Genomic DNA, 27,537 nt, shown 5'->3' with positions numbered 1-27,537 from the left:
CACACCCAAATTATTTGAGTGTATATATATATATATATATATATATATATATATACAAATCTGAACTGACCCCACACAAACAGTGAGCTAATATACTGTTGAAAGTACAAAGTTTAAGCTAAAGTCTCAGTGAATCATCTTATATTAAACTGTTTAAAAATAGCCTGTTTTCTGTAAAAAAAAAAAAAAAGACAAATAGGTGGAGTACCAGTGTAATAACTGTTTTGATATTAACAAAAGTCACTGAAATCTAATCGTATTGGCCTTTGAGGAGTCTTTTTACTCTAACACTTATACTGTTTGCCTCTGATCAGATAAACCAGGCTGCATATGTCGTAGCTGTGGACAAAACCTTTGTCTTAAAAGTCCTAAATACTAACAATATCGTGATTATATAGTAAATACTAAATACAGCTATACATCTTTATATCCACATGGTCAGTCTTACTACCAGTATTATACTTAAACACAGATCTACATTCAGTAAATACTTCATGGTCACAAACTAGGGTACTAAACAATTACCCATTATTCTTTTGTTCACACTGTGTGAGAAGTTAGACTTAGTGCTGTCAGTCATTTTAAACTTCCTTTACAAAGATGTGCATTGTAAAAAAAAAATAAACTATTTGCAATAAATCATATTTGCATAACTTTACCACATAATGCTGCACCTGGCTTACTTTAGGTTTTCTATGAATAAAAGGATGTTACTTTACAACATTTTTACCCTTATTGGTTGTACCAATAGAAGCAAACCACTAATTTGAAACTTGGTAATAGTTGATAAAAATCCAACAAATTTTCTAAGGAGAATGCAACAGGCTCCTGAAGTGAAGATGATCAAATATAAATGCTGTCATACTGAGCCACTTTAAACTTCATCACATCAGCATTTGTTGTGTGGAGCAGATCCCACTGATTGGAGGATTAGACTGGGACTCACACTGTGGTAGACTGTTATGAATAGGACCACTAAAGGATTAATGAGACGTGCCCTGATATTACTGCCCTGGAGATGAGCTGCATTCAATTACACTGATTGCTTTCAGCTTCTTGCCGGGTGCTGGGCAGCCCGATTTCAGCTCCATCCGCACAGAAAATGGTAACATTTGAGCAGCACCGTGACTGCATTTCAGCTACTTTACTTTAATGACATAACACTTAATCTAAGAACAACTACTCTGACGAGGTGTAAACAGTTCACTATCTTTGTTCATCACATACTATGCAATTACTCAGTCCATCAAATGTCGTCTGAAGAGGTGTGAGGCTCCTCGTGAACCTTTTGGGTACCGGGAAGGCTTTTTCAGTGAGAGGAAAAAGGCAGAGAATTACTGTGAGAAGATGGAAAAAAGGATGAGAAATCCATACACTCACTAGCAGTGAGGCAGTGTTTTCTTACCTGTATTCACAGAATGTGTCGTCGTTCATGCCTTGGGACTCCACATCTGGATGAAGATCTTCTTTTTCTTTAACTGCTCACAAAAAGAAGAGGAGAGATCAGAGATGTCCAGAAGAGATGACTGGAAGTAAGCAACTACTCTGAATAATTCTAACTAATGTCTTCCACTTGAACTATTAATAATAATAATAACATGTTATGTATTGTCCTCATTGTATTTTCCCATACAATGGCAAAATTGTCTCTCTGCATTTAACCCATCCACCGTCAGGTGGTGCAGTGGGCAGCTATTAAAGGCACCCTGGAAGCATTTGGGGATAGGGTGTGCTGCTCAGAGACACCACGAGATGTGCAATGTCAGGGGATTGATACTGGGACTTTCAGGTCCCGAGTCGGCTGCCCTGCCTCTACACCATCTTGGCTTCCTGCCAGCATTTCAAAAAGATTGTCACCGATTTCAGAATTTTACACAAACAACTTTGTTTGAAGCTTTAGTTAGCATATTTTAGAGAAATGGTCATGTCATTATAGGAATGATAGAAATGTGAAATGACATATACAAAAAATAATTCAGTTCAGGCCTTGTCCACATGGAATGGTTGATTTTTTTTTTGTTTGTTTTGTTTTTAAAACCATCCTGGTAAACATGGCATAATTTCTAGAAATGTTTTTGTTCACATGGAAACACAGAAAACAACCAAAAATGTGGCACTGTAATGCTGAAACAAAAAAAACACCAAAAACAGGAAATACAACTCAGAGCATGAACATAAAACTTGCACATCCACAAACTATAGACTGTATGTATTTTACTATAAAGTCCATGGTTTGAACTGTACGTGCAACATGAAGAATTATTATTATTTTTTTTAAACTTCTACTTTGAGTCATTTTGCTGTTTAACTGCAAAACCAAAATGTGCAAGACAGTTTTGACTGGACGTTGTGTCAGTCCAGATGCTGAACATTACAGATTACCGTAATTTCCAGACTATTGAGCGCACCTGAATATAAGCCGTGGCCACTTAATTATTTTTTTTTTTTAAAGTACATATATAGGCCACACTTTTGTATAAGCCGCATGTGTCCATATTGTAACATAAGATATATACACAGAAAGATTTTTTAAAACTTTTAAATAAATACATACATACACAAATACATACAGAAAACTTTTTTTTTTCTGAACAGTAAAACCACTAAAGTCATCTTCTTCAGTATCAGAATTGAACATCCTCAGAAAAATGTCATCCCACACGTCCTCAGTCTCTCTTTCATTGTCGCTCTCAACATCACTTTTGTCTCGAGGAAAAGTCGCGATTTGATTTGAGATTCACACTTATTTCGAGTGGCTGTAAATACTTCTTTGTGTACAATGAGGGGAGATACTCCCGTAGGGATGAGGAGGGGAGGAGAGAATGGAGAGGGGGTGAAAATAAGTTTTCCCCGCTCCCCAGTGGACCAATGAAAATTGGTCCATTGTGATCTGTTCAGTAATTTCACTGGTCAGATTTTTTTAAACCTTTATATATACAGGTAGTCTCTTTGAGTCATGAGAACCCACTCCCTAAGAGAGACGTGTATTAGGCAGCCATGTGAGCACCCGGGTGTGACAAAGTTAATTTTAGCAGCATGACGCTCGTTAGCTCGTCAAAAAAAACAACATAAATTAGCCGCAGCACTGTTTAAGCTGCGGTGTTCAAAGTGTGTGGACAAAGTAGCAGCTTATAGACCGGAAATTACGGTAATTCAGGCACAGAATATAGTGAGGGACAGCAGGAGGAATGATCTTCAAAGAATGTCAGGATATTGGGGTAAATTTTTTCATAAACGTGTCTGCCTTTTTTAGATGGATGCTTAACGTATATGTTCAAATTTCTACAATGTTTGTTATCGTATTGTAGACACTTCAATAAATTGATAAAGCCTTGTTAGGCTTAGATCAATTGGTAATAAGTGCTTCATGCTCTGTTCTATTTAAGGCAGTGTCAATTGTTCAGTTTTGTCTGTTCGCTGAAATACAGTAATACGGAATGATACTAGCGTCTGCAACATAAATATAAGCATGTCATCTGTATTTACTTGTCATGCTTGGGGTCAAAGGTTAGGTAGGAACTGTGTCTCTAACATCACTGTCTTAAAAGGGTTGCAGTTTTAAAGTCCACACACAAACGAGAGGATTGCATTTAAGTGTTTTGTCACTATGGAACTTAGCTTTTAAAAAGTATCATTTAGGGGCTCCTAAAATACAGTTCCTATGTGGATGCAAAGCTGAAGCAATAAAAACTTTTACATATTCACAAAAAATGATAATAATAAAGTCCTTGCAGACGGGGCCTCAAAGAACAGACAGAAAATGTTGTTAGAACTGTTAATGGGAGCTTAATGAGGACACACAAAGCTGTCTCTCTCATTTTTTCCTGCTGACTAGTGAAGCGACAACAACCTGATGGCCATTAGCTGTGAATAATAAAGCTGATAAGGACTCTCTTTCCTCCTATAAGAGGAACAACAAACACTCAGATACCACAGAGCTTGTGTCATCATTCCTTTTTAGAGCCACCTCAAGTGCAGGATTTGCATTTTTATCTTGCTGCGGCCTGCACTTTGCTTACACTGTACTCTTTAACACACGTCCTCAAACATACACATTTCAAATGTAGAATATCCAGAAAAAAAAAAAGAAGCTAATTTTACAACCAAGGCAGCTGTTTATTTTACATTGGATAAAAAAAAAAAGCTTTGTGGTCTGGAAAAAATGGTCTTACATATTCTTATAATATCTTCGGGAATGACTGATCATCATTTTCACATTAACAGCCAAATGGAATTAAAATGAAGCTTTAGTTGGCAATTTGTATTCAAACAAGATGATGATGTGTGTGTTTGTGAGTACCCACCAGAATATTTCCCTCCTTTATTTCTGTTGACAAAGCAGGCGATCAAGACAATGAGTGTGAGAAGAGCGATGGCACACATCAGGCCAATAAACCAGCCCTGGGTGGATATTCCGTGGTGGACGCTGGCCAGACCTGAGGAGAACAAAACTCTGTGACTTTGACTCGCCTTGGCCTTTTCATCAGGAGACTTGATTGAATGTTTACATTGACAAAGCTTATCTGATGCACAGGCTGGCGGTGTCAGGGCACTGCTGATGGAAGCACTCCAGTATTAATATTAAACAGCTAATCCTGCTTGTCTAATTAATCAAGCAAGGAACGCTGAACAAATGTAATTCCTCTTAGCGAGTCAAATTAGATTCCAGTGACACCAGAAAGGACCACATGCTCTGGCTTGAGTTGCAGCTCAAGGACGCTCCGGGAGCAGCTAAATTATTTTCAACGGGAGGTCGATCGTCTACTTTACTATTCCTTTTCTATTTGTCTCAGTGTCCCTTCTCACCTGTAGACGGGGTCGTGAAAACCTCTTCAAAAATAATAGACATATCAATCCCGCTGTTTTGAATGAGCCGCACAATGTACACAGTCTCAGGTTCGAGTCCGTCAATGATGTAGAAAGTCAAAGAAGAGTTTAGGGTCTCTGATATCTTCCAGTGACCCTCACCTGCGCAGAGGGGTGATGGTCAGGATTATGCTCAGCACTCGTGGAAACACACTAAAGCAGAACAGATGGAGCTCTCAAGGAATCACAAAGACCTAGAGGATACACACACTGCTCTGCTCTACTCTATTATAATCATAAACTGGAGGAAAAAAAGAGGTCAGAAGGGCTTACGTTTGTTCATATATGCTATGTAAAACTCTGGCCGCTCTCCTCCAGACATCCAGCTGATATTTGCAAAGCTGCTGCTAACAGCCAAGCTGACATTCACCAGGGCCGGGACTGATGGAGTAATGAGGCAGGATGAAGAAAAAGAGGAGAATGGTGGAGAAAGGTTAGTAAAGGTTAAAGTAGATGGAAACTGCAGTGGAGCGTTGAGGAGTTTCTGTGCTGTGAGATGCTGCTTGTTGTTATGGAAAGAGGAAGGAATGCTCTTCTTTTAGCAAGGTTTAAATGAAAGGTCCATCTGTTTATCTTTACTGTATAAAACAAGAATTGATATGGAGATGGAGCCACAGGTGGAACCTTAAGGTAGTGCCTCACTGAGCAGGGACTGCTTAAGCTGGGGACTAAAACTTGCATAAATAAATAAATAAATAAATTTGAGCAGCTGTTATCAGCCATTAAATGGTTGTTATCATCTCCATATGTAGTGGTCAGACTGCACCTCCTGTACCTCCTAGTGGGTTTAAAGGTTCATCGTTAGCGTTGTTATCGATGATAATAGGCTATGTTGTTAGCATTGTTAGCGCTCATAATAGGCTCACGTGGTTAGGTTTAGGGGCCGTTTACACGGCGCGTATTTTGAGTGCATCCACAGGTTTCTCTCTGTGGTTCTGCTGATCATTTACACGACACCAGTGGCCCCCCTCTTTGAATCCGGAGGTTTCTGAACCCACCTTCCAGAGTGGAGGTTTTTCGCTGACCCGCTGCTGTTAATGTAAACATCTCCCGCTGAGGCTTTGTGTTAAACCACATGGGCACACGCTCGCGTGGACAGACGCTATATTTCTATCAACATGGCGGCGGACAGTGCTTTCAGAACTACGACTGATGGAATATATTTTTAATCTCGTAATTAATCTACGTCATATTCCAGGTGCTGTGACCGACATCTGTGTTGGAAGAGACACAGTCAGATCCAGTTCTAATGTCGCTGTTTATAGAACATGGCACGTGCACACGTCGCGCTGCACTATAACATACTAAATGTGCTAAATAATAACAGTTTAATTATAATAAACAGTATTTATGTTAGTGTGAAATATAAGAAGCTCTGAGCTAATTGAAGCTATCTGGATATTATGTAATTCAAATTTAAAATGATGCTAAACATGTAGTGTGAACACTAAAATTGAAAATGAAGACATCAAGTTTAATTTTTATTTATTTATTCAACACCACAAACTGTATGTCACAGACACTGATAATTAAACTGAACACACTACTAAAACACGTTAACTGAACTTGAATGGATTGAATAAAAGAACTGAGGGGAATTTTAAATAAATAGTTAATCAACATCTCTCTTCGACGTCCTCCTGCAGTTCATCTGGGCCTCGTTCAGAATCTGGTGGGAGGACAGCTTCTTCTACTTTCAGTGAAAAATAAAAACTCAGTTGGTTGTTTTGTAACCGAAGTAAACAACAAGCTAACTGTAAAACAGCTACTGATTATCATGGAGTAAAGTCCGACATAGCCGACTCGGTTCTGATCCACTCAGCGACCGGTGTGGAGCTGTTAGACGAAGCGGTCCCGCTTGGCGTCAAATCTGTCGACTCTTTTCCAGAATCCACCTTTAACTTGTCGTTACGTTGTTGTTAGCTGATTAGCCCAGAGGAAAACAACGTGCCGAGGCAGCACGCATGCGCATTAGGTGAAGGTACAAAATTCACAGCGCCATCTAATGACCTGGCATGGTAACTACAGCGGATTCAGGAGTGCGTGGGGGAATCCTCCAGATGCATGTAAACCCAAAATGTGACCGTGTCAATGCAAATCTTTTCCTCTAATTAACATACGAAAAAAATCCACGTTTCCCCCCATCGTGTCCGTGTAAATAGAGCCTTAGAGTAAAGGGTCTGGGGGTTAGGTTTAGGGTCTTGGTTAGGTTTAGGCACATGGGTAAGGGGGTTAAGTTTAAGGTTGTTCCTCTGGGTCAGGTGTAAAGTTAGGTTTAGGAAAAGGGTTACATAAGCTGAAAAAAAAAAAAAAAACACTTCCCGGTTTACCCCCGTGCAACGCTGCCTATTATCAGCGATAATAACGATAATACTGTACCTTTAAATCTAGTAGGAGGTAGGAGGGACAGTCTGACTGCTACATATGGGAATGATAACAACTAATAACGGCCATTTAATGACCTGATAACATCCGAAGCCGCTGGCATTTGTAACCAAGTGGACAGCATAACGGAACGGCTTAGTGGTTAGCACTGTTGCCTCACAACAAGAAAGTCCTGGGACCAATTATTTGGACTTGTGGTCTTTCTGTGTGGAGTTTGTATGTTCTCCTCATATTTGTGTGGGTTTCCTTCTGAAGTCCAAAATCATGCATGTTCAGAAATGTGATGTCCAAGGGATTTGCCTGGATAAATAAAGGTTAGTTAAGGAGTCAGCAGCAAGCTGTGTGGTTGTGACTGAGTTGCCATCTTTTTAACTTATTTTTGTGTGCACGGCTTGAAAAGCTGCAGTCTATGCTGTGCACATTATTTATCAGCACTCTTCATCCACATCCTCAGCCCACTCACTTTATACCCACCTTGGGTACAAAGCATAGGCATCGCAACAATTAAATGTGAAGGGGACGCCCCCCCCCCCCCCCACACACACACACACACAAACACACACACACATTTACCATTAAATATTAGTTCACCCAGTGCTGTCCCTATTTCTTTGTGAACAAATCCATTCCACTTGATTAATAGGAGAATACTCAAACAATTAAAAGTCCACTCCAGGTTTTCCTGATTACCTACAACAACTCACCACATCGCATGCAGTGTTTCCCCGAGGTCACTTGCCTTGGCAGAGAACTAATCTCTGAGTGGTTTTTGTCTACGAGGCAGGGGGAGAAGGGGGAGACACCTCTGTGTTGCATGCTAGCTTAGCGCTACATTAGTGCCAGCAGTTGTTGACCGAGGTGGGTTTTTTGTAGGATGCGTTAGAGAAGTGGAGCGCCGCTACATCTGTAGCATTTCACCTAGTGCCTCTGTATTGCGCGTCGTTAGCTTAGTGCTGACAGTTGTCGATGGGGGGGGGGGGGGGGTTGGTCAGGCTACTCTAATATAGTTATTGTATCAAGTATTTACTTATGTACGTAAAAGTTTCTGCGCGGACTCGACGTGCACTGTCCGCAGAGGGTTCAGACTTCATACTCAAGCATCCACCCTGAGCGGCTGCAGACCAGCTCCACAGGCAAGGGGCTCCGTGCAGCACCGCCGTGCATAAATGTGACCATCCTGTCACTCCATCACCCCCACCCCTCCAGTGGCTGCTCCTTTCAGCCTGGGCAGGAGCGTGTTAGCGAGCTGCTGCGCGTGCTGCATCTGGAAAATCCACTCCACAGATTGGACAACGTCTCCTCTTGTTGTTTTCTTAATAAATAATCAAAATAAAAATGTGCAATGACTTTGGACTTTTAGGGGCGGAGATTTGAGTTGCCGGATCCAAGCAAACAGTTGCCAGAACGCACCCTGTCAAAATGAGAGTTCCTAGATCTTGTTCTGGCATGATCCGGCTCAAATTAACCCCTGACCAGGAAGGACAACCTGCGTGAAAGAACTGCACAATCTTTGTGCGAGTTCGCTCACTGTGGTGACCCCTGACGAAGAGAGCTGCCAAAAGTAGAAGAAAAATATTTCTGACTAGCATCTGCTCAGACTGCACACTGAGCACACAAATAAGGAGAAGGGGGTCCTTGTAAACAACAGATGGTGTAATCCAGAGCATATCACTGTTGAAGAGTTAATCTGTGTTTAAACTGGAAACTGTTGTCTGTAGGTTTCTATTCATAATACTCAGAGATTTTACCTGCACTGGAAAAACAAACCCTTCGTGTTTAACTAATAACTAATTAAATAATTTGCATGTTTAAAACTTTAAACAATCTAAATCAATTATTTATATATGACTAAAGGAGCTTAAATTTACAGTAAAAATAGTTGTCCTTTCTTAAACTTCTCAGTAAATTATGTTATTTAAATATTATTGAACAATTTCATTGTTTACATGGCTCAAATGACACAATTATTACAAAACGTTGCATTTCTTGACAGAGATCAGGTGAACATCCTAAACCATTTTTATTATGACCTCTTTTGTTTATACATCATGCCAAAGGTAAAGTTTAGATCATTTTAATCATAACTTTATTCAAAATCATTTTTTATAGTTTGTAACCTGTATTAATGCACATAACTTAATCAGCTCAATCATTGCTGGACATTAATGCAACAAGCCAATCAATGTTTGCAGATTGTAATCACTGCAGTCTCTCTGCAACTCTTTCCAGAAGCTTCTCAATCGATGCACAAAAGCTCACAAAACGTTGACTTACAGGACTGCGTTGTCTTCATTTCAAAGCATTTACATTTATTGAATCTCTATATTCTATTCTCACATCCTGCTCTTTTTATTTAAACTGACTTTTTTGGTTGTTTATTGTAGACTTGTTTAACCTTCCTAGCGGGGCGAGATCCCACACGCACTTATGATGTGAACGGGTCAGTTGTGACCCGTCTTAAATCAGCCAAAAAATGCCCTCAAAACAGTGTTTTTTTAAGAAGTATTAGAACACATCTCTAAAGGAACATCCCTGAAGGAACAATCTCCGCTTGTGGGTTTTTTTGGCGTTCCACCCCAAGTCAATCTGGGTCCACAAGACAAATGCATTGTATGCAGACACATCTAGGATGTTGTAAAATACAACCATTGGCCATCTCCTGGTCATTCGCTGGCAAGTGTAGGTGGCAGTCAGCTTGTCCAGGGTGTCCACTCCTCATTTGTTTTTATTGTAGTCCAGGATGATTTCAGGCTTTTTGTCACTTCTTGTTGACACAGCTGCATCTTTGTGAAGAGTGGACATAAGTACCACACTCCGGTTCTTTTTGGGACAGTATGAAACAACACTGGTGGTTTCTGTAAAAGCAAATTTTGAAGACAGTGGAGCCCTGTCTTTCACCTGCAAAATTTCAAGGGGCAGCTCAGGTTTGTTTTTTCTTATTGTGCCCACCATGGTAAGTTTCCTCTTGAGAAGTTCTTGTCCAAAATCATAGCTGGTGAAGAAATTGTCACACGTGATATTGTGACCCCGCAGTCCAGTAGTCATATCAAGGATTACCCGTTTTCCTTGATTCTTCTCAGGGATGCCAGCTGCAAGTTTGCCTGTGTAAATCTGTAGATTCCAGGCATAGCTGGTTTTCGCATCACAGGCTGCCCAGATTTTTATGCCATATTTGCCTGGCTTACTGGGCATGTATTGCCGGAAGGGGCATTTTCCACGGAAAGGGAGAAGACGCTCATCCACTGTCACCTCTGGTCCTGGGTTGAACATCAGTGGAAGGAGCTTCACCCATCTATCCCAGACGTCTTTGATGGGAGCAAGCTTGTCAGACCGTGCTCTAGTATCTCTGTTGTCAAATCTGAGGACTCTTGAGATCATTTGAAAGGTCTGAAGTGACATTGTTGCGCGGAAAATACTCCTGCCTGTGGACACATCCCAGAGACTAGTAAGGGCCTCATTGCTGGATCTGTACACGCCAGCGAGAAGAAGAACACCAATAAAAGCATCCAGGCACTCCTCATCAATGTCTTTCCAAGTGTCACCGTGAACTTTTTTCCCTTCGAGGTTTGTCATAGCAATGATGACTTTCTTTAGTGACTATGGCATAAACAAATCAAAGCATGTCTTGATGTCACTTACTCGTGTCACAGCAAACCTTGTAATCCCAGGGGTCATCTTCATAACATTTTCAGCAGCTTCCCTGCCATGTGAAACAGGAGGAATCGCACTCCAAGTGATGTTACCCTTTTTGGATTTATAGGTTTCAATTACAGGAGCAGCTTCAGCACCTGTGCCCTCCTCATCCGACGAGTCTGTGTACTCTGATTCATATTCAATAGCATCGTCCTCCTCAGAAACTGGCTCATCTGTGTCACTAGGTGTGTCCTCTGCATCATTTTCAGCAAGGATGTGATCTAGAGCTTCTTGTACTGTGAATCTTCTCTTCATTTTGGTATGCAGCCAAGCTCTAGGTAAAATGGAGTGTCTGTTTCTACATGTCTCTACATGCCCATGTAGAGACACACCCAGGTGGGTGTGTCTATCTAGGTCTGCCTATCAAGATGGGCATGGCTATCCAGGTAGGCTTATCTCTACATGGGCATGCCTCAACATGTCTCTGCATCTACAGCTGGATGAACTTTTTCAGTTTTTGGGAGCAGAGTATGAGGGACTTATCAATAAAAGTAGTACGGATAAATGGGGATGTTTTGGTCAGTGAAGTAGACAAACAGGTAAAAACAGAAGGCCCTAACATATGTATGACAAAGTTAGTGAGGTCACAGTGTGTTTATGATTTCAGTTTTGACACTGATTATTGGTTGATAGTCTTATACCATAACTGGGTCACAAATGACCCCAGCGCGGCAAGTGCGTGTTGTTCTATAAAAAATAAAAATTAAATTTAGTGAAAAAAAATATATATTTTTTTAATTTAAATAAAGGTTCCAGACAAAGTCAAAAAGCCTTGATGCAAAAAAAATTATTTAAAAGACAGTATCATGATTTAAAATTTAAAATGGGTCACTACAGACCCTAACATAGTAGGAAGGTTAAAAAAGATGTTTTGACATAAAACCATACCTAAACGTTAGAAATATTGTAGAATTATGCTTTTCTGGTCAGTTCAGTAGTTTTATTTATGTTGGGAATTTATTTTAATGAAGAAAAAAAAAGACACACAGGGTGGATTAGTGTTTTCAGTAGACACCATGGTTTGAGTTGCTTTATAATTTTTTTTCATGGCTTTGTAATAAAGAGTGTCTTCATTAATCATATTTTCATGGAGGGTTGATGTTCCACTTAACCTTTCTCTGACTACAAATTAAATGATGTATCCCTTTAATTCTCATATATAATGAAATGTGTTTATTTCATGAGTGATCTGGATGATGAGCATGGAAAACGTGTTTTACCAGCAGCCTGTTATGGTGGTCACTGCAGTACAACCCACCTGCTTTCAGCAGGACAAGCACATGCAGATCTTTCACTCTGTCTCCAGCTCAAGTGATAATTGGGTTCACAAAGACACCTGTGTCTGGGCTGTCCACATCAACCACTACACTGACACTCCCACACTAATACTGATGGATTAGTGGGTGACTATGGTAATTCCAGTCACTGAAAATGTGTGATGATTTTGTCTGGTATAGACTGAACTAAAAATATCCCTGAGATGGCTGCTGTGATTTGTCACATTTCCTCAGCCTGCTATTAAACGCTGCATAGAGCAGCTGCTCAACCAGCAGGGAGCAGGTGCCCTGGAAGACGCCCTTTCAAAGTCAGAAAACTTTGGGGGGAAAAAGGGCTGGAAAATATTTCAAAATAAGAGCCTTCATCAGGTTCCACTTATCTATTTATTCTGGAAATATTACCCTCCCAGTATGAGCTCACACCATCGCACACCGGAAAGATTCCTCTCAGCTAAGATGTCCGTCAGCTTCTTTTCCCCGAGCCGTGTTGCTGTTTACCCTTTTGAATATTTATGGAAATCTCAGGTGACTGTTGGGTCAATAAATTGCTGTAACCAGGCTGCGCTGGAGCCCAACAAATCAATCACTTACAATTAGACATATTTGTCCTGTTCTCTGCAGCCACACTGCTTCAGAGAGATATAGATCTTGATTTCCCTGTGGTACACCAAAGATATTAAATCTTGCTAATAGTAATTTAAAAAAATAATAATTTTAAAAACCTGAAAAAAAAAAGATTAATTACTTGCTTTAAACCAATAAACACAAAGGCCCGGGCAACCATCACAACAAGGATGTATTTTCTTTCTTATTTTGCATTTTAACTGGTATTTTCTGTGTGGTTTTGTGCTAGTTGTGATGGTAGGATCTGCAGCTCTACCTATGTTGGAACGAGTGGGTTTGGTCAGGCGGGACTTTGGAGTGCTTGGAGGTGAGACGGAAGCTGACTTGCCTAAAAAGAAACACAAATCTTGTGGTTATCATTTCAAACCAGAGCTCGGAAGCTAGCTTCTAATGTTAGCACACATACGATTCTCAACTAACATTAGTCACTACACATCTACTATTTAAAACTACATTTACCTGAGTGATTTTTACTAAAGAGCAAATTAACTTCCTGTTTTTAAATGTCTGCTGGTGCTCCCCCCAGTTGGGCTCTATAAACATAATTTATTACCTCAGCTGGAGCTTGAACATGTAGCTGAGTGTCGGCTGTTGCTCAGATAAAAGTCAACATTCGTTTACAGGCACTAATGAGACAAGATTAATGTGAATTTGTAATTAGCTTACTTATTAGCAATTCTATTAGAGAAGAAGCCACAAACTTTTACTGTGAAAAAGTTGACATTCTTCTAATGAAACAAGGCACCGGGTGCTCTCAGTTGATGGCAAGAGCAAACAGTGGATGGGGTCAATGATCAGCTGAGGAGCTATGGTTTTAGAGGCACAAATAAAATGTGTCCAGTTATTTGAGATTTGGGGCTATAGCATGCACAGCTGTCCACATTAATAAAACTAGAAACATGCATTTTCTTCTAAAATAATGAAAAATACCAAAACATGTCATACCAACAAAGTGGACCACATTGAAACATGGAGAATTGCCAAGATAAACATCAGACAAGCTGTTTTAGAGCATCTTGTTAGTGTGTTGGTATGACATGCTTTATTCTGCTTAAATAATAATCTACATACTGAGACCAACAGTGAGAGCCACAGAAGAAGCTGCAGAAAAACAATAAAAGAAGAAAAAAAGACAGTGGGAACAAGTGTTGCATGGCTTAACAGACATATACAATCACAGACAAACTGATCAAAACTACATTTAAAAAAAGCAAATGTGCAATTTAGCCATGAATGACAGTGCAGACAGAGGACTATGAGAAGAAACAACACTGACATTTTCAATGCACAGACTGAAAGCAGAGCTGCATAACACAGCTTTCATACTCATTTTAATTTCGCTCCAACACAAATGGAATTATGGCAGAGAATTAGGGGCCACTCAGACAAAGTATTAATAATAAGGAGGAACATATTTTTTCTGTTTTGTAATTAAATAGGAGGTTTGGAAGTTTTGGAGTGATGTTCTGTTAAATAGTTATCCGTAGTTTTTAGTTTCCATGTTTTTTGTAAATCCTTCTGTGAGGAACCTGATCCAACCATGATTTACTGCTGGATTCATGCACAGACCGCCCTATTATTATTTACAGAAAAACGCTCTTTCAAGAATAAACTGGAGGATATGAGCTCCCTTGTGCTACTGATTGTGACTACACTATACTGGCCAAAGTGTTTCTATCCTTATTCACGCTCAGTAATCCAGACAGAAAAATCCAACAAAGTTAAGTCAGGTCCTCTGGACGGTTTCTTTTTAATGAAACGTTTCGTCGTTCATCCAAAAGACTTCAGCAGTCCGAAGAGTCACAACAAACTCAGTCTTATGAAAGACAAAATGTTTCAACAACAACAAGAAACAGTCCAGAGGACCTGACTTAACTTAGCTGGATAAACTATAGGCTACTGGGTTAACTACAAAATAACACACTTTTTGTATGAACCAGTCTGACATGTGGTTTATTACTCCTGCTGCAGGAAAGTCCATCCATTATCTTTACACTCTTCTTCCTTTCAGGTTCTAGAGTTACCAATCAGCCGAATGTGCATGTTTTTGGGCTGTAGTAGGAAACCAGAGTACCCGGAGAAAACCCACACATGAACGGAGAGAACATGCAAACTCCACCCAGAAAAAGTTTCTGTCCAGGATTTGATCTGGCGACCCTCTTGCTGTAAGGCAACAGCTCTACCAACTGTTCCACCGTGCCACCTGCAGGGAAGCCATACAACTCATTTTAGCCCTTCACAATAAGAGTCTTGTACTTCCTGGTGGTTCAGACTGCAGTATCTGTTTTACATTAAGAACAAAAAGGTATTTACAAAGGTCCAAAAAAGTTTTCGAACTTTTTTGGATTTTTCTACCTGGATTATTAAGCATGCATCAGGATATATTTACAAAGGCTTCAGAAGTTGAGACTATTTTGAGGTAAACGCTCAGTTTATATGTTGGTAACTCATTGTGAAGAACTGAAGAAAGTTCTGAGTTCTTCAGTGGGAGTAATAAACTGCACCTCAGATTATTTTGACTAAAATCCTGCATACGGTTTTATATATAAGTCTTAAAAGTGCTGTCATAAGCCATTACTTATAGATGCAATAATAAAAATAATTTGGGGTTCAGGAGCACAATGAGGTTCACTTTCTCTGGTTTGAAAGACAGCTTTTAACTCAACATTGTGACTTTCTTTTGGGAAAACATTGCTATCTTTAACATTTCCACTTTCGTCTTGACAATGCAACTTTAATGTCAAACCAGGGAATCAAACAAAAAAATATATATTTCTCTTCTCTTTTTTTGTGGTTCTGTTACTCTGTCATATGGAAAAGCTCAACAAAATGACATGTAATTACATAAAAGCTGAACCTGCAACCACTTTCACTGCCTTTTTGTGGCTTATAAATAAATCACAGCCAAAAGCTAATTACATATTTTTCTGTGGTTACGAGGATCCTTTCAGTAAACACTGAGTAATCTCTGCATAATTCCCTCAGTTTCTTGGCAGCGTATTTATATTTAAAACACAACACATGTATTTATGCAATCCATGTGTGTCCCTTTAATACATTTACAAACACTCAGGTGAAACTGGCTATCTATGGTGAGTCAAGTGAACTTTCAAAAGATTACTTGTTACACTCGTTCAAATTTCTAACATACAGACTCTTTTGTGATTACATCTTAATTTTCCCTCCTGCTCAAATCCTTGTTCTCTCTTGGCTGATGTTTTTGTGCTTCTCATGCTCTGTGCAATCAATAAACACTCTGTTCTCTGATGGCAGTGACAAATGAAAACCTCCACTACAGCCAAATGACACTGTTTATCCACAAAAATTATGGACATGTAGATATAAAAAGCCTGACTTCTTGTGATAATATCGAACCCCAGTAGCTCAAAGCCATTTTTACGATGCTGAAACAACTATCAGCTGCTTTATGTAGCTTCAAGCGGGCCCAGACAGTTCTGCTTCCTTTCTCAGCGAGCGTCATTCTCTGATAGCCACAATTCCAAGCAGATATGCGGGTTTGCTGGTGTTCTGAATCCATCCAGTACTCACTTGTTTCCAGAGCGGTGGTAAATTCCTCGCTTACAATGGGCCCGCAGCCCACCATGGTGCAGGATCGCAGGTACAACTTGTATTTGCTCAGAGGCTCCAGGTCACGCAGGACCCACTTGGTGGTGTCAGGGTTGCTGATGTCAACGGTCTGCAGGAGCCCCACCTCCTCTGTGTCATTGACTAATAGAAAAAGTACAAATGAACAGGTTTATTACTTTGAGGAATGAAAACATTTTTTTATTTAAACCTTTATTATTTAAACCTTTATTTTACCAGGAAAGAAATCCATTGAGATTATTAATCTCTTTTACAAGGATGCCCTGGGCAAGGTGCAAACAAGCCATTACATTTATAGCAACAGTCTTAAGGATTCAAGGTTTTTTATTGTCATTCACACCACACGTGGTACATGTGGTGGAACAAAGTTGTGTACACAGGGTCCCAGTTAGGGCAGCAAGGTAGCACAACTGGTAGAGCTGCTGCCTCTCAGCGAGCAGGTCCTTGGTTCAAACCCCGGTCCAGGGGCCTTTCTGGGTGGAGTTTGCATGTTCTCTCCGTGCATGGGTTTTCTCCGGGTACTCCGGTTTCCTCCCACAAACCAAAAAATATACATGTTAGGCTGATTGGTAACTCTAAATTGTCCCTAGGTGTGAGTGAGAGAGTGAATGGTTGTTTGTCTCTATGTGGCCCTGTGATGGACTTGCGACCTGTCCAGGGTGTACCCCGTCCCTCGCACAGTGATTGCTGGACATGGGCACCGGCCACCCCCATGACCAAGAAATGGTAAATGGTAAATGGACTGTACTTATATAGCGCCTTTCTATCTTATTTCAAGACACTCAAAGCACTTTACACTACAACCTGTGTCCTCATTTACCTATTCATACAGCACTCTACATCTCTACAAAGCTAATTGAACAAATCATTCTAATGAGACTAATCAGTGCTTTAGATCATGTTCATACACCGATGGAACACACATCAGAGGCTATGAGGGGTTCAATGTCTTGCCCAGGGACACTTCAGCATGTGGCTGCTGGTGGATTCGAACACCCAACTCTTGCATTGGAGAATGACTGCTCTAACCACTCAGCCACAGCCGCCTCAGGTTAAAGATAATGGATGGATGGATGGGTCCCAGTTACATCCAATAATAGCATAAATATAAAGTGTAAAAAGAAACGGTAAATAAGGATCTAAGATATAAACTAAAGATATACGCTAAATGAACGCCAAACAGTACGCTAAAAGTTCTAAGATATTCACTAGTCACTAATAGTGCAAAACCATACACCAAACAACAGCATGATTCTCATAGGTTCAGTTCGGCTATAATTTACACGCTTAATGCGAGCACTAAATTAAACAATACACTAAGCACTAATAGTACAAAAATAATACACCAAACACAGCAGCACAAACATGAGTCTGTATGAGCAGATGAGTATGAATGACTACAGCAGCATGAAATAAATCAGCAGCATGAGATCAGCAGCATAGATAGTCAGCAGCACATATCAACAATCAAGTGGCATTACAGTGATTTTTTTTTTCTTTTATATTTTTTTCACAGTGATTATCCTGATTAGGGATTCATGAATCACTAGACTGAAGAACAGCTTCAGGGTAGAAGCTGTTCTTCAGTCTAGTGGTTCTGCACTTAATGCTCCTTAACCTCCTGTCTGAGGGGAGCAGTGCAAAAAATGTGTGCGCTGGGTGAGTGGGGTCATTTATGATGCAGGTGACTCTCTTCCTCCATCTGGAGGTGTAAATGTCTGTGATGGTGGGGAGTCTGACTCCAACAGTCTTCTGTGCAGCCTTCACCACTCTCTGCAAAGCTTTTCTTTATGCAGCTGTGCACCCTCCATGCCACATGTTGATGCTGGAGCACAGGATGCTCTCCATTGCACACCTGTAAGCTCCTGCCTGTAGCTGAATTCATTGTTGTTTGTGATGCATCCAACCACCTCTGTATCGTTTGCAAACTTTACAACATGACAGTGCCAATATTGAGGTTTATTTTGGAGGAGGAGAAATTGTGGATCCTCACAGATTGAGGTCTGTTTGTTAAAAAATCCAGGACCCAGTTGCAGAGAGAGGCTTAGTCCTAGTGTGAGTAGTTTGTCCATTAGGGTCTGGGGATTGATGGTGTTAAAGGCAGATGTGAAGTCCACACAGAGCATACGGACGTGAGTCCTTCTGCTCCAGGTGGGTGAGAGCAGTGTGGACCACAGAGGAGATGGCGTTCTATGTTGATTGATTCTTGCGGTACGCATACTGGTGTGGGTCCTCGCTAATGTCGATGTTAGCTTTGATGTGGACCTTGACCATTCTTTCAAAGCATTTACTGACCATTGGGGTGAGGGCTACTTGCCGATAGTCATTCAGACCAGTCACTACAGAGTTCTTAGGTACTGGGATGATGTTGGCGGTCTTCAGGCAGATGGGAACAGTTGCCAGGGTCAGGGAGGATTTAAAGATATCAGCCAGCACGTAAAATACTCCAACCTCAACTTAAGCTGCAAATCATTCCAAGACCATCGGCCAAAGAAGAAGAAGACCATTGGAGTCAGCCTCCCCACCACCACAGACATCTACACCTCTAGATGCAGGAAGAGGGCCACCTGCATCATGAAAGACCCCACTCACCCAGCACACACACTTTTTGCCCCGCTCCCCTCGGGCAGAATTTGGTGGGAGCATAAAGTGTAGAACCACTAGACTGAAGAACAGCTTCTACCCTGAGGCTGTTAGACTCATGAATCCCTAATCAGGATTATCACAGTGAAAAAATAAATACATTTAAAAAATCACTGTAATGCCACTTTGATTGTTGATATGGGCTGATCTCATGCTGCTGATTTATTTCATGCTGCTGTATCCATCCGTACTCACACACACTCAACCTGAGTTGTTTTTGTTGCTGTTGTTCAGTGTGTTGTTTTGCACTATTAAGTCCATCCATCCATTATCTTTTACCCGCTTCTTCCATTTTGGGTCACGGGGGTCGCCAGTGCACATGTCCAGCAATCACTGTGCGAGGGGTGGGGTACACCCTGGATGGGTCAGAAGTCCATCACAGAGACACATGGAGACAAACGAGACAAACAACCATTCACTCTCTCACTCACACCTAGGAACAATTTAGAGTTACCATTCAGTCTAACATGCATGTTTTTGGCCTGTGGGAGGAAACTGGAGTACCCGGAGAAAACCCACGCATGCATGGAGAGAACATGCAAACTCCATCCAGAAAGGCCCCTAGACCAGGATTTGAACCAGGGACCTGCTCGCTGAGAGGCAGCAGCTCTACCAGTTGCGCCACCGTGCTGCCCTGAACAATTAAGTGTTTAGCTTTTTTTAGTTTAGTGTATTTCTTGGTTTATATCGTCTATCTTAGATTAACAACAAAGTCCATACTGAATACTCCAGGTATAAAATCCAACATTTTTCAGTCAGGTCATCTGGACAGTTTCTTTTTTTGTGCTGAAACGTTTCGCCTTCGATCCGGAAGGCTTCATCAGTCAAGGAAACACACAACAAAACTGATTCTTCCCCCAACCGCTTACTCCAAAGTGGAACAAATCAGTTCTGCTTGTGATAAGATGGTCTCTTTGGTACACCCCTCCTCCATTGCCGGCCCTCTTCCTTGTTGACAGTCATGTCAAACTGGTTGAAAACACCAAAGTCCATGCTCAATAATCCAGGTATAAAATCCAACATTTTTCAGTCAGGTCATCTGGACAGTTTCTTTTTTTTTTGTGCTGAAACGTTTCGCCTTCAATCCGGAAGGCTTCATCAGTCAAGGAAACATACAACAAAACTTTCTTCCCCCAAAAGCTTACTCCAAAGTGGAACAAACCAGTTCTGCTTGTGATTGAATGGTCTCTTTGGTACGCCCCTCCTCCATTGCCGGCCCATTTCCTTGTTGACAGTCTTGTCAAACTGGTTGAAAACAACAGAAAAATGTTGGATTTTATACCTGGATTATTGTGCATGGACTTTGTTGTTTTCATCCAGATTGACAAGACTGTCAACAAGGAAGAGGGCCGGCAATGGAGGAGGGGCGTACCAAAGAGACCATCTAATCACAAGCAGAACTGGTTTGTTCCACTTTGGAGTAAGCTGTTGGGGGAAGAAAGTTTTGTTGTATGTTTCCTTGACTGATGAAGCCTTCCGGATCAAAGGCAAAACGTTTCAGCATATATATTAGATTGTTTTACTGTTTTCCAGTTATTTGTTTTATTGTTTTTACTGGTTGCTGTTTTATGATTGGGTAGTTCATTACTTTTATGGTATCAGTTGATTTCATGGTTTTTAAGCTTACTTGAATGTGTTAGTGTACATCACTTTGTCCAATGGTGTTGTTTTTAAAGTGCTTTATAAATAAAGTTATATTGCATTGTATTGTATCCTTTGTACTGTTTCTTTTACAATTTATATTTTTGCTATTGTTGCATGTAACTGGGACCCTGTATACACAATTTCGTTCCACCTCATGTACCACATGTGATGCGAATGACAATAAAGAACCTTGAACCTTGAACTTAAACCTTGAAATAGGACAAATTCATCTTTCCTGACTCCGTGCACATAAAGGGTACCTTAAACCGCAGCCAGCTATTGGCCCTGTGTGTTCTGCAGTGAAATGAACTCGAAGTAGATATATGATAGTAATTTTCCTAAAATGGCTTTGTATATTAAAAAATACTAATGTTTTTCCTTCAAACATTGAGTGGAGTCCATCAAGGGTATATAAAGTACAATGGTGCGTCCTAAAGGTTGAACCTGTTATATACCCCAGAGCAGCATGTAAATGGGCTCCAGTTAGCGGGGGAGGTAAATCTATAGATTGTGTCTCCGTAGTCCAGCTGTGATAAAAATAACTTGTTACAAGCCGTAACATAATTTCAGTCTACACAGAAAACAGAAAAAAAAAAATCTTTTTAATTAGATATGTAAAGTGATGTTTAAAATTAAGATCTTTATCCAGCCAAATACCAAGATATTTGTATGTGCCTACAAGCTCTATGATATCACCATTTAGTGTTTTAATGGAAGAAATGGTTACTGCAGAATTATGGGAAAACAACATAACTCTGGTTTTGTAAGCATTCAGGACTAATTTTGAATTATGGATTCAATCATTGTTTAAGTCTCTCTTTTTGATTTTCCATGACCAAACCAGACATATAGTAATATGTTTTGTACACAGTAGATACAAAATAAAAATATTCCTTAAAACTATTCTCAGTCCTTCCAATTGAAAATAAGACATTTCAGTTTCAGCACAATTTCCTTTGCAGGTGTCAGACAAAAAGGTGCATCTCTTACTTTTGTGCTGTAGTAATACATTAAACAGCAATTAATATTAATCTAATAACAATGTTGCGTCCTGCATGTACAACTGAAGTATTTTCGTTGTTGGAGTTTCACTTCTGTTTCTGCTGTGACAGGATCTCATTTTTCACTACGTAAAACAGGTCATTCGGTAGGGAAGTGGCATTTATGTTCTTTGTAACAAAACAAAAACAGCAGGTGTTGAAGTGACCTTTGCTGTGAAAGATGTGCAGTACTTTATTTCTTGTGGAAGGAAATGGAAATGCTGACAAGAATTAATTGTTTTATGTCTTGTTCTGTCCCAGTCCTACCTACCGATCTGGAAAAATCACTTTTTGAATTTTTGTTTAAAAATTGTGTTCCTGCGTATTTTCCATAATGAAAATCCATAAATTTCTAAGAAATAAAGTATCAAATATTATTGTTTAGGGGGACAATTAGGGGGAGTGGTGGCGCAGAGGTTAGAAGATGGGCTTGTGATCGGAAAGTCGTAGGTTCACCTCCCAGTACCATCAACATCAAAATGTGGGTGGAAAAGGTGAAACACCCACACCTCCCTCCACCCTCATTCACCCCACTCTGGGCCCCTGAGCAAGGCCCTTAACCCCCACCATCTGCTCCCCAAACAGGTCTCTCTTGAAAATGAGTTATCGTGGCTCAATGAAACTACCTGGATAAATAAAGGGTAAATGAAAAAAAAAAATAGTTGCCTTTTTTTAAGGGGGAGTGGTAGTGCAGAGATTAGAGAAGGTGGGCCTATGATTGGAAGGCCGCCGGTTCGACTCGTCATACTGACAAAATCAAAAATGTAGGTGGGAAACGTAAAGCACCCTCACCTGCCTCAACCCTAATTTGCCCCTTTCTGGGCCATTGAGCAAGGTCCTTAACCTCCACCATCTGCCCTTCCGAGTGCCCTATATAGCAGCTCTTTGCTCCACACAGAGGAGCTGTGGTAGCTCGGTGGTATGTGGTTGTGTTAGGACGAGTATCCAACGTATAAACAATTGCCAAGTCCTATTATAAGTCATTTCGTTGTGGCAATCCCTAAAGAAAGGAGCAGATGAAAGAAGAGATAGTAATAATTATAATTATTATTATTGTTGCTTTTTGGGCCAATTATCATGTCAAAACATCTGTAAACTTGTTTATGAAGTGGTTCTGTTATTGTCTGGATGCCAAAAACATCATGGAAACCCATAAAATCCACATGGAAGATCGAAGGAGAGGAGCAGTACTTTGAAAAATAAAAGTTTACATTTTTCTAATCAGTTTATGCTTCTTTTAGGTACTTATTGGTATATAGTTAATTTATTGGCATTTGAACATCAGTATTGTAAAAGATTAAAAAAAATAAATTGTAGAAGCATACAGAGTGCCAAAAATACAAATTTGGCAATACCATGGATCTCCACTCCAAGAGATACATGTAGCTGGCACAGGTAGAATGTTGTGAACATTATGACGGTGTAGATCTCAGTCATCAAGAACATGGTACATAAATTTAAAAAACAAGTTAAAAAAATAAAACTATTGGATTTCTATTCGGCAGCACAGTGGCACAACTGGTAGAGCTGCTGCCTCTCAGCGAGCAGGTCCTTGGTTCAAACCCCGGTCCCGGGGCCTTCTGGGTGGATTTTGCATGTTCTCTCCGTGCAAGCGTAGGTTTTCTCCAGGTACTCCGGTTTCCTCCCACAGACCAAAAACATGCATGTTAGGCTAATTGGTAACTCTAAATTGTCCCTAGGTGTGAGTGGGAGAGTCAATGGTTGTTTGTCTCGTTTGTCTCTATGTGGCCCTGTGATGGACTTGCGACCTGTCCAGGGTGAACCCCGCCCCTCGCACAGTGATTGCTGGACATGGGCACCAGCGACCCCCGTGACCCAAAATGGAATAAGCGGGTAAAGATAATGGATGGATGGATGGATGGATTTCTATTCTAGAGAACGCCTCCATTCCAGGAAGCGTTCTCAATTCTAAACTGAAGTGTGGAGTTCTACACTTTTATAACTGTATGCGAAGCTCAGATATAGAAACTAAATTCACATGCAGATTAAGTTACACACCTTTCACAAAGTTGAGTCACAGTAGTGATGTCTGGTCACATGCTTGAATGTGTGAATTAGATCCATAAGCAGATTAAACTACAGGTCTATCAAAATGGAGAGTAGTAGGCTTTTTGCTTGTCTGGCTCACAAGAGAGATGTTTTGGTCCCATGCCCAAAGGTGTGAATTAGAGGGAAACTTGATTGGTAGGGTATCAATCTCAGTGCTGAACTGTAAGCTTTGAAATAAGTGGAATTTGAGATTGGGGTGGCACGGTGGCGCATTTGGTACAGCTTTTGCCTCTCAGCGAGAAGGTCGCCGGTTCAAAAATCCCAGCCTGGGACCTTTCTGGGTGGAGTTTGTATGTTTTCTCCATGTATGCATTTTCTGTGTACTCTGGTGTCCTCCCACAGACCATGCATGTTAGGATGATTGGTAACTCTAAATTGTCTCTAGATGTGAGTGAGAGAGTGAATGGTTGTTTGTCTCATTTGTCTCTATGTGTCCCTGTGATGGACTGGAGACCTGTCCAGGGTGTCCCCCACCTCTGGACAGGTCCAGTGATAGCTGGACAGGTCCAGTGATAGCTGGACATGGGCACCAGTGACCCCCATTATACGAAAGGAAGAAGTTGGTAAAGATAATGGATGGATGGATGGAGCCATCCATGGATGTTTAAAGTTGTTTTTTTTTCTTGCTTGACATTGATGGCTTCCCTCCAGAGGTCTGAATATTCCTCACTGCACTGACCTGCAGCCACCACACTGCTCAGTTTGAGTTTGGCTGTTTGTCCTTAGGGCGGACCAGCCTCTGGCTGAGGGTCCTTTTGAATTTGAAATGTACCGGGATGTCTTGTTTGGAGAAGATCCTTTTGAGTTTCTCAGCTACTTCAGGAACATTTGAGATGGCAATGTTTTTACGTCTGTTCTTCTTCCTGTTTTTTAATGTGACACGTGGTTGGGATTTTCTCACTGACTTGACAAAGGCCCAGCAAGTATATCCACAGGTTTTGAGAGCTTTTTACATACATATCTGTTCTTTATTCTTCCCATCTGACCTTATGAGGACATGTTCAGCTACATGGTGTAGAGTTCCAATGACAGATTTTTTTTTTTTTTGTTCCAGTGGGTGTTGAGAGTAAAAAAAGTTATATGTCATTTAATTTGTTAGCATTCGAAAAAACGTAAGGTTCTCTGTGTGAACTAAAAATGTGTCAACATAAAGAAGAAAAAGGAAGTCACAAGCAGGAAGGCTTGATCACATCAAGGCATTATGTTCTATTTTTTTTTTTCAGAAACATTTTGGGTCTGACAGCTTGGGAGCACAAACTTATAGAGTGAACAGGCTGAAAGCTGCAGACTTTGGCTCTTGCACTCACTACAAACAACAGTCAATCCAAATAGTCTTCAGTCTAGTGGGCCAAATAATGTTGGACTTGGGCACCATAAAACAAGCCAACATTTTGCAATGCTGAAAGAAATGAAGCCAAGGTCACTTTCAACTCCCACGTGGGACAGCATTGCTGTTCAGAGCAGTACAAACAGCCCTACAACAGTCTTGAGTGCCATGATTGATCTGCAGAAACCTGCAAGCCACAAATAAAGAGAATAATATAAAAATGTCACAGCAGATTTCACAACTTAAAAAGATGCGATGCTATCAAAGGCAGTTGTGAGGATGAGCAAGGCCTGTGAACAGCTTGGACTCCACTTGTTTCGCTGATGATTCACCAACAGCTGGGTACTTTATCTCCAACATTTTACACATGGCTGCCATCAAAAAGCCTTGCAAAAGTCTCACTTCAAAGAATGCATCAGCTTAATTGCTGTGATGCACCAAAAATGTCCTTACCTGAAACACTGCAGTGCAGTGACCGGCTCAGACTCAATTAGCTGGAAAAAGCTGAACCAAGGCACTTTTGACATTAGTCATTATCTTTGTTATGACTTTTGTTTAAGATCAGCAAAGAGTGTGCATGTGTAGGAGGTATTCGGTAAAGATATCCCCATGAGCTGTGAGCTATGCTGAAGATATCCCTGGCCGACATAATTGGGTCAATAAAACCGGACCTTAGCAGACTGTGACAAAGTGGCCTGAGCCAGCACTGTACATGATTGTGACATGCAGGCTGATACGCTCGCTCTGACTCATTTTCTCTCCTCACACCCTGACACCAGACTTATTAGAGCAGCACAATGGTTTTTCTTTCTGTGTCGAGGATCACGACATGAACAATACCCAGCAGACCAAAAACACACTTTCTTTTTTTCTTAAAACTCTGCACACAGCATCAGACTGTCCACTACAGTGCAATATAAAATGCCACTGATTTGTGGCCACGGTTATTGCGGCATCTTCATTTTTTTTTCTGAAGTAATTAAAAATGTATACAAAGCACAAGGATACATACTGAGTTGGTACTCAAGGAGATACCCAGTGAGGATCCCATTAGGCTCCAATGGAGGAGCCCAGGCCAGTGAGACTGAGTGTCTCTGCACATCTGTGACCCTGAAAACTGGATTTTTCACAGGGACTATAGGGGCAAAGAAAGAAACACACAAATTAAGCAGCAACCCACTTTTCTTGGCTATTATTAGATGTTCCCTTTAGTAGTTGTGAATCAATATGTGTGGTGCTGTTTTTCCACTGTCCTACCTCCCTCTGGAGTTTTGAAGTTCACAGGATGGCTGCCTGGGCTGTTTCCCCGCCCATTGAAGGTCATGACAATGAGGCTGTACTCGGAGAAGGGCACCAGTCCCGGCAATGTGGCATGACTTCGATCCCCAGGGAACGTCAACGTGTGTTTGTCTCCGTGGCTTTTCTTCAAGTCCACCAGACTGCGGAGACGCCACCAGTTTATCTGAATCAGGAGATGGAAGAACACACAGACATAAACTTTGTATTTCACAGATATGTTTTTTTTTTGTTTTTTTAAGCAGGAACACTGAGCAAAGGGTAGCAAAATTTTTGGTGTGTGTTTGACAGTGTAAGAAGGAAAACAATGGTCTTTGGTCAATACCAAAGACAGACTAGGGTGAGAGAAGCAAACACTAGGAGGAAGGTCAGGGCCATTCCTTTTAAACTGTGTCTAAAAGCAAAGCTATGTTTTGTGAGGTATTACCCTGTAGCCTCCCAGATGTCCACGCAGCTTGTCCTTGTGTACTCGTGTCCAGGTAACCTTGACTACCGAGCCGTTCATCACCTCTACGGCAACATCATCAGGTGCAGAGGTGGGAACTGCAACAACAAATACACACTGGGATAAGTTGGAGTATTTTTAAAAATGTGTTCTTAAAATTACTACTTAATTATCAACCAAACAAGAACACAACTATAGTGGGTTGTATCTGAAGCTCACCATTTTACAGGTACATCTATGACACAATGATCTACTATTCCTTAAAATAATGCATATCACCTGCTGCTTTTCATGCCAGAAATCTAGACAAGTCATTTTATGCTGTAAAATAAAAGGAAAGTTATAGCCATTTTAATTAAACTATGTCAATTATGTGCAGAGTTGTGGCTCAATTTGTAGAGATGTTGCCTCTCAGCAATAAAGTCACCAGATCAAATCCAGACTGGGAAAATTTCTGGGTGGAGTTTGCATGTGCTCTCCATGCATGTGTGGGTTTTCTCTAGGTACTCTGGTTTCCTCAGACCAAAAACATGCATGTTAGACTGATTGGTAATTATAAAATGTTCCTAGGTGTGAGAGAGAGAGAGAGAGAGAGAGAGAGAGAGAGAGAGAGAGAGAGAG

General features: G+C 40.7%; 1 protein-coding gene across 1 annotated transcript in view; it reads right to left on the bottom strand.

Moving 5' to 3' along the window:
* Positions 1-1,405: 1,405 nt before the first annotated feature.
* LOC119412168 (neural cell adhesion molecule L1-like protein) overlaps positions 1,406-27,537 on the bottom strand; it is a gene marked incomplete at its 3' end in the record, with an annotated part of 88,927 nt that continues 62,795 nt past the window's right edge. Inside the window, 6 exon segments of the mRNA XM_037679145.1 lie at positions 1,406-1,478; positions 4,305-4,436; positions 16,395-16,574; positions 26,188-26,310; positions 26,433-26,637; positions 26,899-27,014. Of these exon segments, the coding sequence (XP_037535073.1) occupies positions 1,406-1,478; positions 4,305-4,436; positions 16,395-16,574; positions 26,188-26,310; positions 26,433-26,637; positions 26,899-27,014 (829 nt within the window).

This window comes from Nematolebias whitei, chromosome 7 (assembly GCF_014905685.2).
Source record: "Nematolebias whitei isolate Nwh7 chromosome 7, NemWhi1, whole genome shotgun sequence".
NCBI lineage: Eukaryota > Metazoa > Chordata > Actinopteri > Cyprinodontiformes > Rivulidae > Nematolebias > Nematolebias whitei.
This window is presented reverse-complemented; position numbering and strand designations above follow the sequence as displayed.